The sequence below is a fragment of the Ochotona curzoniae genome, unplaced genomic scaffold (genome assembly GCF_017591425.1).
Source record: "Ochotona curzoniae isolate NIBS_2020 unplaced genomic scaffold, NIBS_Ocur_1.0 contig_2754, whole genome shotgun sequence".
Taxonomy (NCBI): domain Eukaryota; kingdom Metazoa; phylum Chordata; class Mammalia; order Lagomorpha; family Ochotonidae; genus Ochotona; species Ochotona curzoniae.
The window spans coordinates 15037723-15051535 of NW_024465582.1; the positions used below are offsets into that span (position 1 = coordinate 15037723).

Sequence of the window (13813 nt, forward strand, 5' to 3'; positions counted from 1 at the left end):
TGTTTCTCAAAGTCCCTTTCTTTCTGGTTTATAAATAGATTTTGCCCATGGGAGACAGTGGTCAGAAAACCAGGGATAGAAAGGAGTAAATCAGTGCATTCTCTGCCCCCAGCATCCCTTAGCTCTCAGTCCTGTCTCCTTCCTGAGCTCGCTCTGGCCACCAGTCCAGCTTTCCCAAACCTTACCTTTCAGGCCTGTGACGCCGACCTTGCCGTCATGTCTGCCGCTCTAAGAGTGTTCCTGACTTGCTGTTTTTGTTCGTATCTGGGTTATCACTTCCTGGGCTTCTCTGTCCTTTCAACACCAGTACAGTTCTCTTTATTAAATTTTCTCCAGTTTTGAAGACTAAATGGTTTCTATTTTCTTTGCTGTACACTAAGATCAAAAAACAATTCTGAGTTGCACAGGAAGCATGGTCTTGCAGGAAAGGCCCTAAAAGTTCTTTAAAAGTTGGCGTCGGAATATTAAAATCAAATTACGCCTTATCCTGATTTTCTCTGAACCAAATACTCAAACTGGTATTTTTCAGACTGTGTGTCAAGCCACACAGGGCATAAAATTCACAAGCATGTCTTAGGGTTTTAAAACTTTTGAATGAAACTGACACTGTAGAATTTGACACCAACAGATAACACACTAACAACTAGTGAAGTGGCTCATACATTCAACATAAGATTATACTGCAATTTTGTGGATAATTTCGTGTGTGTGTGTGTGTGTAGCTGGACTTCCACAGTCATTGTTATAAGTTTTAGTACATTTATAAACATCAACCTAGAAGAGAAAATGAAACCAGTCATGTCTGACTCCAAGGTATGAGAAGCTATGCAGTTCTAATAGCTGCATCTGGCCCATTAGTGAGCAATGGAGAATAGCAGTGAAATAATTGGCAAAATATCATGTTTCTTTCATTTATGAGTCTTACGTTGTTCAAATGCTTTTTAAAGTCGTTAGTTATTTAAACAGGCAGTTGGGTCCTAATCAGTTATATATTGAATATTTATATATTTTTTAGCATAGGGTGCCATGAATAAAATTTATGGAGACACTACAGAAGGGGTGAATTAATGAGGCTTAGGATGTTCTGAGTCTCTGCTTCTCTGTGAAATAGGGACACCTGCTCTGTCGTCCCCCTGCAATCACTGAGGAGCAGTGGAGATCCTGTCTGTAACAGACCTCACTAGCTGCTTATCCAACACCCACCCTGCAATCCCTCCATCCTGGTGGGACCTGGACAGGGTCCTGGAACACACTGCTCCCTCCTACACCCTTGCACTTTGGGAAGCTGAGTTCAGGGCAGCTCTGGAAGCCAGCTGACCTCCTAAGGAGGAAGGTCCTTCCTTGACAAAGACTGGGGTGGGCCTGGCTTGTGACTTCACTCAGTCCAAAGTTTGCTGGGAGCTCCTGAGACCTCTCTTCTGCTGTGGTTCTGTGTGGAGATAAGATCCAGAGCTTGCTACTCACCTGATGATAGAGCAAACAGCCCACGTGATGCCCAGCCCAAGTGACAGGATCTGGCAACCTCTTCTAGCCTCTAGGTTGGGAGTCAAAACATGACTTTCTTTTTGGGAGATCATCAGTTGTGTTGCCAGCACCCTCGTTTGATTCACACAAGGATATCTGGCAAATTATCAAGCTCAGTCTAATTGCTACTGAACACCAGAATTGGCTTACTGGGAAATAACGGAAGTTTGGAAGAGCTAGCCAGAGAAAGCCTAGAATGTTTATAAGCAGAGCATTAAGGACAGTTCCAGTGAAGAGCAGAACGCTGATAGGTGTTTGACAGAAAAGCATCCAGGCTGTCCAAGAGTGTTGCTGGACACGTGTAGTAAATCCTACAGCGAGAATCAGAGGCACGAAGAAAAATTTGCTGTCTGGCCAGAGAAGAAAGAAAAAGCTTGTATGGGAGAGGAAAGGTGTCACTTGCTAAGGACATGAGCAGCCATGAAGCAGAGACATGTGCTAAGCAAGACAATGTGAGAAGGAGCCCCAAGGGCACTAAGGAGAACTTAGATGCTGGATGTCCTTCTCCCTTGGTTGGCAGGCCAGGACACCACAGGATGCTCTCTGTGAGATTGTCCAAGAGTAACCAGTTTTTATCCCTGCTTTCAGCCAGTAGAGCACACCGGGACAGCAACTATGGCTCAGGCAGGCTTGGGTGTGGCTCATGCTGGTGTTGTGGGGGTCAGGTGGCTCACACCACGATATAAAAGAAAGCCTGGGAGGCTGGCCAAAGCTGTACCACGGGTTTGGAACCTCTGATGAGGTCATGCTCAATAGAGCTGCAGGAAAGCTGCGATGGAGATCCCAGGAAGTTAGAGGTAACAGCAACAGGAAATGCTCACCAGGGAAAGCAGCAAGCAGTGTGGCACATGAGCCTCAGAAAAGCAGAAACACCAGGATGCCAGCCCCAGGGAGCACCAGCCTTGTGGGCAGGGACCATCGTGACCACTGCAGCCACCTGCGGAGTGAACCCGGGAACGGAAGATTCTCTTTGTCTCAGCCTTTTCCTCTCTCTGTAACTGTGGTTTTCAAAAAGATAAATCTTCAAAAAATAAATTTTAATTTCCACCATAGGATTGACACTATGCTACAAACTAGAGATTTAACAGTGAACTAAATGTATAAAATACTTCCCAAAGCTTCCATGATAGTGTGTGTTGTATTGGTTGTTGCAAAATTATAATGGCTAAGATTCTCTAAGAATTTTCATGTTGGTAAAACCGAAAATATTTCAATGAATCACAAAGTGTTATTGAAATGGTATTTGAAGCGATTTCTCACAAACTTAAAAGTATAAGCAGAAGCAGACATATGGCCTAGTGGCTAAAATACAAGTTAGGATGCTCAGGTATGACATTAGAGTTCAATCCCTTCCTGTTCCTGCAAACCCTGGGAAGCAGTAGTGATGAATCAAGGAACTAGGTCACTGCTTAGCTTCACACCCCTCTACACCACCCCTCCTCCGCCTCGCTGGGCATTAAATTATGGAATGGGAGCTCTGTCCCTCTCTGCCTCTTAAATAAAATTTTGAAATGTTTTAAGGTACAAGTACATTTTAGAGGAAAACAATTTATTTTATTTAACACATTAAATTTATCCATTTAAAATATTTAGTAGCATTTTAATGTCACTAAAATATCTTAATTAAATATATAGAAAAACTGTCCTGAATCATTATAAATACTCAAAAGGCTTCAAAATCAACACTTTCATGATTATCACACTGAGAACCCCATCACGACCAGGAAATCAATGCTTGTTTCTTGATCAAGATAGCTGGACCACCGCATTATTGTTCTGCCATGTTTCCATGCATATAATTTTGCAGATTATTCTACATTGTAAAAGCAATATTCAATTTTACCTGAACTATGAGCCCTAAGTTACAGATTAGCCATTGGTCTATTAGTTGTAATGATTTTATCTAATTTCAGCTGATTGATCTCTTCCTGGTTGAATCCGATTTCTTTAAGGATCTCTTCAGAGTGTTCTCCCATAACAGCACCTCTTTGAGCAGGGAGGGCTGGCGTGTTGGACAGCACTGGGGCAGGGCGGGGACTCACATCTTGACTTTCATCCGTGATGAATGAGCCCCGTTCCCTGTTGTGCTCGTGATGAACAGCCTCTTCAAAGGACAGCACAGGAGTCACACAAGCATCTGTGCCATCAAAGATCTTACACCATTCTGCCCTGGTCTTCTTTGCAAATACATCTGCAAATTTCTTCTTCATTTCTGGCCAATCAGCTACGCTCATCTGATTAGGGAGTTCATCAGACTTCAGTCCGAGTCCTGGTGGAGGTTCGCGGAGGGAGAGAAGAAAGGGGGAATGCAATTTCTGGAATTACTAGGCTATGAATAGAGTAATTAGAATGAATGGAAATGAATTTTGAGCCCACCATGCTGTTCCAGATAAGATGTTCTATGCTGATTTCTCAAATGTGGCAAGGGAAGAAAATCCAGATTCAGTTTGAAATTGAAGCCAAAGGCTGGAGAAGGCAGCGATAGTAGGGGAGGCAATCACTGCCAAGATTTTGATATTGACATTTCATCAAAAGTGGTCTGCTATCAATGTCCAGCTTCCAGAGACTGCTATCTTCCCTTTCCCACTGGGTTGGTTTTGAGAAAGAAATGTCCTTAGGCTGTTACTATCTGTCATACTGAATTACTGAATTAAAACTACCCCACGTTTTGTATCATGTATCTAAGCTCTAAAAATAATAAATTTAAGCAATATCACTCACTATCTCAGTTTTTAAGCAAGAAACCTTGAAGACAAGTGATTAAATTCAGGATTGCAGTGTCACAAACATTCACTTCTATATTTGGTTAAATTAAGGAAGCAGAAAAGGCTAAGTTCCAGGAACAAGGGATGTGTAAAGCCACAGTCTACAGTATATAAGTAAGAGTGTTCTCGGCCAGCCAGTCAACAGTGGGAGTGCAGACTGACCTGCCAGCATGAAAGGGTTTTGCAGGACCCCTCAGCGCCACCCGGAGATGAAAGCCTGAGCCTGGGGACTCAGCAGGAAGGGTGGTTTCCTCTGCCCAAGGCCTCATCTGTGTTCCTTTATAGACTGCACAAGCCCACTCTGCAAATACTGCCGAATGCCAGTACTGGTTAACTTCTACCTCCAGGCTGGCTTCCTGGGGTGGAGGATAAATGTCATTTTTCTTCTCTCATAGAAGAGGGTATTTTAATGTGGATGATGAAAGGCCCTTTCCCACATGCATGCCTTTACCGTCCTTTCCTCCCCTCTCATGGAAAAGCACAGTGGCTACTTGAAAGCTGCTCTGAAGATGCCCAAGTCCCCAGAGAAGCAAGAAGAAAGGAAATCCTGCTATCCATCTAACAGGAATTCACTATTCCTTCCTTCTCTCGGCCTCCAACAGCCACCATTTTACTATATGATTTATGTATTGCACTACTGTGACGATCTTACAGAAGTGCAATTACACAATATTTGTTCTTCCCTGAGCTAATCTAACATAACGTCTTGAAGGTTCATCTATGTTGTAGCCTCTGTCAGAATTCTCTTCCTCTTCACAGCTTAGTAATATTTTTGTACATAGGTGCCATATTTTGCTTATCCTTTATTATGCAGAATCATAGCATGGTTCCATGTTTATCCCCACTGTAATACCAAGGGGTTTCAGTTTTTCCATGCTCCCACTGATAAATTCTTTTTCTGGATTTTATAAAAACAATATTTTGAAGTTTAAGACAATTTTTTAAAATTCTTTATTGTTTATTTGATTGCACTATAATGGTTTTGTTGTCATAAAATCTAACAACACTCTCGGTCTTGCAGACCTTGTTCCCCCTGAGAGCAGGGACACACTGCAGCTGAGGTAGAGCTTACAGGAATCCTGTGCACTTGTGTTCAGACACTGAGGATGTACCCCAAGACACGGCCACAGAGACGTCACAAAATTAAGAGGAAACAAACAAGATGTGCAACTAAAGCTACTTTAAAAACCACTATAAATGTGGGGATTTGTCTAGTGTGTACTGAGAGAGAAATAATAAGTCTTCTAAAAACACATGGGAAATGAATATTATGAAAAACTAGGCATGGGTTTAAAAATTTTACAAAAATACATACTTTTGAGGTCCCTTCATGTATGGGATGAGTAAAGGTAAAACTTTTATAATTAAATATTAAAAGAAAGAAAATTCTGGGGTATTTTGGCAGGGGCTATGTAGACTATACAAAAGCTGATTTACCCACTTTTCAACTAAGGATCCTTTGTAGATTTTGAAGAAAAGGCGGGCTAAGGCCATCACAGAGGACTGTGGATGCAGAGAAGGAATGACCAGACATAGATGTTACATTGCTCCACTGGAGAAAACTTACAAGAGGGTGATCAGAAGTTGAGGACTGAGGCAATTAGTCTGCTAGAACAATGTCTTGTTTAATTTTTAGCACTTCAGAATTGATTCCTTCTTTGAGGCAGAACACAGATGTTCAATGAGCACTCCACACAAGCATGTTTGAAAATAACAACGTGCACCAAGCATGGGACACAGACCTGAAAACTTCAAGGCATCACTGAAAGAAACCAAAGAGACCCAAATAGAAGGAAAGTGTCCCATGTTCTGTTTGGAAGGCTTAAAAGATGGCCACACTCCAGACTGATGCACAAGCTAATACAGCCCCCTCTCAAAAACAGCTCGCAGAAACTAGAAGTTGATGCTAAAATGCATACGAAAATGCAAACAATTTTGAATACCCTAAACAATACTGAAAAATAACGAAGTTGGAGGGTTTAGTCTTCCCAATGTGAACCTGTTGCAAAGCCATAACAAGTGTTGGTGCTGATCATTGGGTTAATTAGAGAGCAGATAAGTAACAAAAGAAATGAATCTCACAAAACCCAAAATACAGGTTAAAGAACACCCACAGTAAAAGGAAGTGGGGAAAGGCCAATCAGGACAACTACCTTCAATCAGCAGCTGATAGAACTGAGGTTCTATTGCTCCCACAGCCATGAACTCTCCGTCCGCAGTCCTGTATGTCGCGTAGAAAGGTGCTCCACCGTCTAACAGGTTCCTTCCTGGAGCTTGTTCCCACAGTCCCGATTTCAGAGTTTTCCAGACAAAGGAACTCAGATACGCAGTTCCCTCCACCTTTAAAGAAGCAAAATACAATGCAAATCCAGACAAGTAAGAGTATGACTTACAGGCAGATCAGGCAGGGTCAAACCAAACCTTAGCACACTGGTGTGTGCAGGAGCCAGGCTGGAGTGTGGAACATGCCGGGTTAGGCTATCACACCTACTGGTTTGCATGAGTCAGTGATGGGAGCAGAATGGGCAAGGCTAGGCTGCAGCACCCTCCAGGGAGAGCAGGGACTGGGGGCAGGTAGGATCAGACCAGGCTGCAGCATCTGATGGCAGACTGAGATGGGGGATAGGCTATGCTGGACTGGGTCAGAGCAACCACTAGCATGTATGCAAGATCTGTAGGGGAACAGGCCTGGTTGGGGAGTTAAGGGGAAGCCCCAGTTGGATTGTGGTTCCCACTTGTGAGCATGAGAGCCAGAATGGGGTTGGCAATCTGCACTGGACATGGCTGTAGTGTCCTTCGGCATGGGTGTGGACTGAGTTTGGGGTGTGCCAGACTGGACTAGAACCCAGCACCCACTGATGCTCATGAAAGCCAGGGTGGGTCTAGAACAAGCTGGGCTAGGTCTCAGCATCCACTAAACCACATGAGAGCTGTATCTGGACATGGCAGATCTGGCTGGGCTGTAACACCCAACAGTAAGAACCAGACTGGGTATGGGGCAGTTGGGTAAGGACATTGTTCCTGGAAATACAGTAAATTAAGTCAGCCTGGGTCAAGGACCCACTGGTGTGTGCAAGATCTGCGATTGAGAGGAGACCTGATAGAGAAGCTTGGGGAACACCTTTACCAAGAAGCAGTCCCTAGAGGTAAGTGCAATAACCAAGACAAGTAATAGCAGAGACCATGCCAGGTTACAGTACCCACTGGCATATATATGGATTGGGGTGGAGATGGGCCAGGCTAGGCCAATTCATAACATTCAACAGCAGATCTGAGAACCACGACAGGCCAGGTTAGGTCACATACCAGCCTATTCACATCAGAGCCAGGACTGAGGGCTGACTGGGCGTGGTTGGGTGGCAGCACCTACCAGTATGAGCTGGTAGTGAGCACAGACTGGGCTGGGCCAGGTTACAGCACTTACCAACAAATGTTGAGGTTAAGCAAGCCATGCCAGACTGGGCCACAGTACTCACCAGTCCATGTGAAATCTCGGGGGAGGGGTGGCGAGCCTGGTATAGGGGTTGCATGGAATTCCCTGCTGGGCTATTGCTCCCACTGGCAAGCGTGGGAACTGGGACTGTGGCAGACCAGGCTGGGGAAGGCTATAACAACCTGTTGGCCTAGATGTAGACTAGCTTGAGGGGAGAACAAGGCTAGGTTAACTGACTAGCCTCTGGTGCATGCATGAGCCAGAGTAAGTACAGGTTGGCTGGGCTTTGCTGCAGCATCAGCTGGCAAATGCTGAGACTGGGGGCAAATCCTGTCAAACTATAATACAGAACTACCTGGAGAGTGCGAGATCCATGGCAGGGAATTGGGCCCAGTAGGGAAACTGTGTCACAACGCTGGGCAGCAGTGAATACAATTATAGTCTGATGAAAATAGCCATCTTCTTTCATCTATATTTGACTTTGAATAAGCAACTGCATATGCTCAATAAATTCCTGAAATTATGGCTAAATATTCATGTAGTCCTCAGTAAGCCTTAGATTCTCCCCTAAACTCCAAAGGCCTGTGTTTGCCCTTCATTCACGGCCCCCATGGATCATGTGAAGGGCAACAGAGATACATGAGTGAAAGCCCGGGCTTCGGGTCAAAAGGCCTGCCACTGCCTGCTGCAGAAGCAGGCAGTCTGCTCTCCCAACACAAAGGTCTTCCATGAAAGGAGGTCAACAGCTAGGTATGAAACTGATATGGTCTAAGTAGGTAGCTGGTAACTGGTAGTGAGCTGGAAGTCACTGCAAGCCTCTCTATGTAATTCCGTCCCCTGACTTGTACATTACAATGCCTTCTTTTCATCTGGGACATTTGGGGGGGCTGTCATGGAAACATGGAACTTAAGTTCCAGGTGCAACTTGTGGAGGTGGCTTCACACCTGTGGAGGTACTACCCCTCTGCTCCCTACCTCATCAAGGAGGCCAAGTTTAGGGGAGGGTCGCGCTCTCTTTCGCTGGGAACCACAGCTAGATATTCTTCCCAGGTGCCTCTCTCCTTTCCCCCAGGCCTCCTCACTTCGGGCAACTCTGACCCACAATGGCAAGCAATTTTCCCATGTGAAACAACCCCCATTCATGCACGTGTCATGCTCACTTTCTCACCTTTTAACACAATTACTCTGTGCAGCTTACATGTGTCTGCATTTAGAACACCTGTCTTTGTGGGGGACAAAACTCCATGTGTCCACAACAAAACCAGTGCTCCTGCTATTTCATGCTGCGACTGTACCACAGTTGAGCCAGAAGCTGGAAATAAAACCACAAGCTGCCCATTTCTGGAACACAGGCCAGGGAGGACGCAGGGACAATGTCAGATGTGTCCTAATGACAGTATCACAAGGCACATAGTATGGGGTGGGCTGGGTTTACCTGGTAGGACAGAGAGGAAGCAGCAGGCCAAGGTACCACAAACAAGGCAATTTTGGTGTGGAAATGGATTTTGCAAAGGTAACCAATGACCCAATCCAAATTACAGTTTGGTCTTCAGACTCTCAAGGTATTTACCCAGTTTGGGCTCCTTGAGAATCTTTTTCTCCCCAGCACCTGATCCTTCCTTGGTTTCTACGACAATTCTCCAGTTGGTACTCACCATGCTTGCATCAATGACTTGACCTTTGCCCGAGCGTGTGCGTTCAAAAAGTGCCATCATGATGCCCAGCGCGCACACGAGGCTGCCGCCACTGAAGTCAGCCAGGAGATTGAGAGGAGGACGTGGGCTCTCACCTCTACTGCCAAGTTTGGACAGAATACCTGCACCGTAAGAAACAAATCTAATGTCCCTTCTAAATAAACACATGAGCATCTTAGAGAACTAACACGTCCTTCCAGTAGCTGACCTGCATGAAAACCAGTACACAGCACTTTTCCAAATCCGACTTCTTCAGCAGACTAACAGGCTCTACCTCAAGACAGCTTCCTGATTTTGATATTTTTTTGCCTACAAAAAATTTTTTTTAAGATTTATTTTTTTTATTAGAAAGGCAGATATACAGAAAGGAGGAGAGATAGACAGGAAGATCTTCCGTCCTTTGATTCACTTCCCAAGTGGCCACAATGGCCAGAGCTGCACTGGTCCAAAACCAGGAGCCTCTTCTGGGTCTCCCATGTGGGTGCAGGGTCCCAAGGCTTTGGGCCATCCTCCACTGCTTTTCCAGGCCACAAGCAGGGAGCTGTATGAGAAGTTGGGCAGCCAGGATTAGAACCAGTACCCATATGGGATACTGGTGCATGCAAGGTGAGGACTTTAGCCACTAGGCTACCATGCCAGGCCTATCTTCAAAATTTTACAGCTGACAGTTGTGGAATTTTAATGCTGACTTCTGGAGTAGTAAGAAGGAGATATTATCAATTTAGCTGATTGTTTTAGAACAGCATAATAGGGCAGGCTTTTGGTACAGTACTTAAGATACTGCTTAGAATATCTATATTTCAGGCATGGCACATGGCTCAATTGGCTAATCCTCCCCAGCAAGTGCCAGGATCCCATATGGGCACTGACTTGTGTCCCAGCTGCTCTACTTCCCATCCAGCCCCCTGCTTGTGGCCTGAGAAAGCAGTAGAGGATGGCCCATGACCTTGGATCCTTGCATCTGCGTGGAAGACTGGAAGAAGCTCTTGACTCCTGGCTTCAAATCAGCTCAGCTATTGTGGCCATTTGGGGAATGAATCAATAGATGGAAGATCTTCCTCTCTGTCTCCCCTTCCCTTTGTAAATCTGCCTTTCCAATAAAAATAAATAAATCTTAAAAAAAAGAAGAAGAAGAAAAGAATGCCTTTATTTTATATTAGAGCCTAGGTTCAAGCTAAGCTCTGCTTCCAATCCCAGCTCCCTGCTAACACACACACACACACACACACACACACACACACACGCGCGCGCGCGCGCGCGCGCCCTGGGTGAAAGCACAAGTAGCTGAGTCCCCACCACCTGCACCAGAATCCAAAGTGAGCCCTCGGCTCCTGCCTGCACCTGGCCAAGCCGCACCTGGCCAAGCCTGGCTATTGCAATATTTGGGGAGTGAGCCAATGGGTAGAAGGTCTCTCTTTCTCTCTCCTTCCCTCTCTTTTTCTTTCTCTTCCCTCTTCCTCTTTCTGTTTTGCCAAGGGCCACTTGCATATTTGTAACCTCATTCACAGGCCATACAAAGTCAGCAACTTGACAATCAGCCTGCTATAGACTTGCTCAATGCCTAGATTCATCAGCAGCCACAGTCTCAAGTGATTTCTTGGGCTTCGTACAGTTGGCCAGCCAGACATCCCCCACCCATGCTTTGTCATTTAACACAGAGTTGGTAGAATTCTAGAATATTCTAATGAAATGAGTATAGCACCTGAGACCAGGTTCTTTATCTAGTGTTCACAGAAGCCTGAAACAATGATTCAAGGGAGAGGGGTGGGGAGGGGTGACACAACGATCTACAGAACAACCACCCCAACACCAGCAAGTGTCTTGCTTCCTGCTAGGGGCTTATCTGATAACTGACACCACTTATGTAGTCAAGAAATACGACAAGTGACACTATATCATCGCTCAAACGTGCTGGTCAACTCACTTCAAATAACCGAGTTCTTATTGAGCCTGACACCTAGTTACATGTTCACATGTAAAAATGCTTCTTCTTAAAAAAAAAAAAAAAAAGTAAAAATGCTTCTTCATCAGTGCACCTGTAGCTCCACAGGAAACAAACACAAGATGCAGAGAAACTTCCAAATCTCCCTTCATGACATACCTGACACAGCCAAATAGTTGATATCATGGCCAGCTACCCTGGCGAATCTGCCTGACTGGCCAAACCCAGTCAGCCTGGCATAGATGAGCCTGGGATTCTCGCGCTGCAGGATCTCGGGGCCCAGCTGCAGCTTCTCCATGACACCTGCAGAGGCAACAACAATTTCAGACAGCTTGTGATGAACCTAGAGAAAACCCATTCTTCTAGGCCAGCAGTGGCCGGCACCCCACAGGTGGGTTTTCTAGCATGTTTCCATTAGAGACCCAGAGAGTGAAGGCCCTGCCTCTGGGATGGACAGCCTCAGCCCCAGAGCGGGGTTGTTCTCCTAGGACCCCTTTATTTCCCCGTAGGTGTGTCAGCCCCTGCTCAAGCTGCCGAACTGGCATACACGTCCCTGTGTCCCCCTTTCTATGCCCACATCAGTGTCCATCACCTTCAAACTCAGGATGCAGGTCAAACTCTCATGGAAAATAAAGCTAAAAGTATTCCTATTTGGAAGCAAAAAAAAATATATATATATATATTTTGTTTGGTATAAAAATTTCATAATGTGAAAAATGTTCATTGTGAAAACGTATGCATAAGCTTTTTTTTTTTACCTAAAATTCAAGATTCGCTCTTTTAAAGCCCCTGAAGTACCCACCGTGCATCACCACCTTCAATAAAGAGACATGGGAAGGGTCTAGCTATCGTGGAAAGGCCAGCTCTCATGGCTTCTGAGTTCTTAATCTAGCTACAAACATATTTAGGGAACAAAACCAGGTACTTGGCACCCACATCCACTGGGATTAAACACAATCAAGGTTCCATAATAGACACCATCGTCTGAGAGCTACAAAAAATGGATAAAGAACCTGATAATCCTCTAGCTGGCCAGCCACACAACCTCTAACACCTCATCATCAATTGATATGTGATTTATTATATAGCCCTAATGATTAAGTCCTCACACAGCTGCCAGGGTGAACGGAGCACCTCAATGCACTCTCCAGCACTCAATGTTCTCAAACATTTCACTCTTTCTTCCCTGGCAGTATTTTAGGATAGGTAACTTGAGCAAAATTTCACTGGTGGTAGATTGCCTGAGAAGGCTTCGAGTGATGGTGGACTTCAAACTCCAGTTTTTAAAGGGCTGCTGAGCCAGGGTCCACGTGATTGTACCTGGTATGGAGAGGAGCCATTCCAACCCGCGAGTCCCTGGATCGCTGAAGCAGGTGAGGTTGACAGAAATGGGTGTCAAACGAACTACGGGTACCTGACTCAGGTACTTGCACGGACACTGGTTCTGTCCCCAGGAGAGGTGACTGGGAATTAAGGCAGTTGCAGAGGGACCAGCCTACCCCCAGCCATCTGCGGCTCCAACAGTTGCGGTGCAGTTACGAGAGCTGGGTGTCACGTGGGATGGACAAAGTGACACCAGGGAGCAGAGGGCAAAGGAAGCTAGCTGAAGCTGAACACGGGAACACCAATCCTGAAGGCAGAAAGTGTTGGCCAAGTCTGTGTAAAACGGCAGTTAATGGACCAGACACCAAATCGCAGTCCCCCAGGGAGACAATCTATGGTTCACACGGGATTCTCACAGGACTCAAAAACGTCCACAAGCAAGGTGATTTAGGAATAACGGGGGAGGTGGGAGGTCAGCGAGAAACCAAGAAGGGAGAACCATTGCCGTTATCTCAAGATGAGTCTCAGAGGCAAAGGACGGGCCTCACACGCCACAGGCGGACCTAGAAGGGCTGGGGAGGTCACGCGTCCAGGGCGCGCACGGGGCAAGGGGGTGGGCGGCTGCCATCTCCGTCCTGGGCCCGGGCTCACCACAGCGAAAGGGCTCCAGCAGCACGTCCGCCCGGGCGCACAGGCGCCGCAGCACCGACACCCCTCGCGGCTGCTTCAGGTCCAGCACCAGCGAGCGCTTGCCCCGGGACAGGACGCCCCCGTCGCCGCGGGTGTTGGGGCGGTCCACGCGCACCACCTGCGCCCCGAAGTCGGCCAGGATCATCCCGCAGAACGGACCCGGCGCCAGGCCGGACAGCTCCACCACAAGGATGCCCCTCAACGCCATGGCGCGCCACCCGGCCCGGCGCTACGCCACCGCTGACTGACTTGAGCAAGCTGCCGGGCCGCGCCACGCCCCAACCCGGGGTGCCGCTCGCTGTGCGCCTGCGCGCGGCCGCCCGCCGAGTCTGCGCACTGACGCGCTTCCCTGCGTCGCCTCGCGGGGTCGCTGGCGCCAAGTGCAAAGTGCGTGGCTTTCACTTGCAGCTCTCCTCGCGGGCAGAGGCTGTGCTTGGGCGCA

At 46.7% G+C, this 13813-nt stretch overlaps 1 protein-coding gene across 1 annotated transcript; it reads right to left on the minus strand.

Moving 5' to 3' along the window:
- Positions 1-3295: 3295 nt before the first annotated feature.
- Positions 3296-13594, minus strand: AMACR (alpha-methylacyl-CoA racemase). Its single transcript, XM_040977451.1, has 5 exons — positions 13333-13594; positions 11518-11661; positions 9378-9538; positions 6443-6629; positions 3296-3793 (listed from the first exon to the last, which is right to left on the minus strand). The coding sequence occupies exons 1-5, from the start codon at positions 13577-13579 to the stop codon at positions 3387-3389; spliced, it is 1146 nt and encodes a 381-aa protein (XP_040833385.1). The 5' UTR covers positions 13580-13594; the 3' UTR covers positions 3296-3386.
- Positions 13595-13813: the final 219 nt, after the last annotated feature.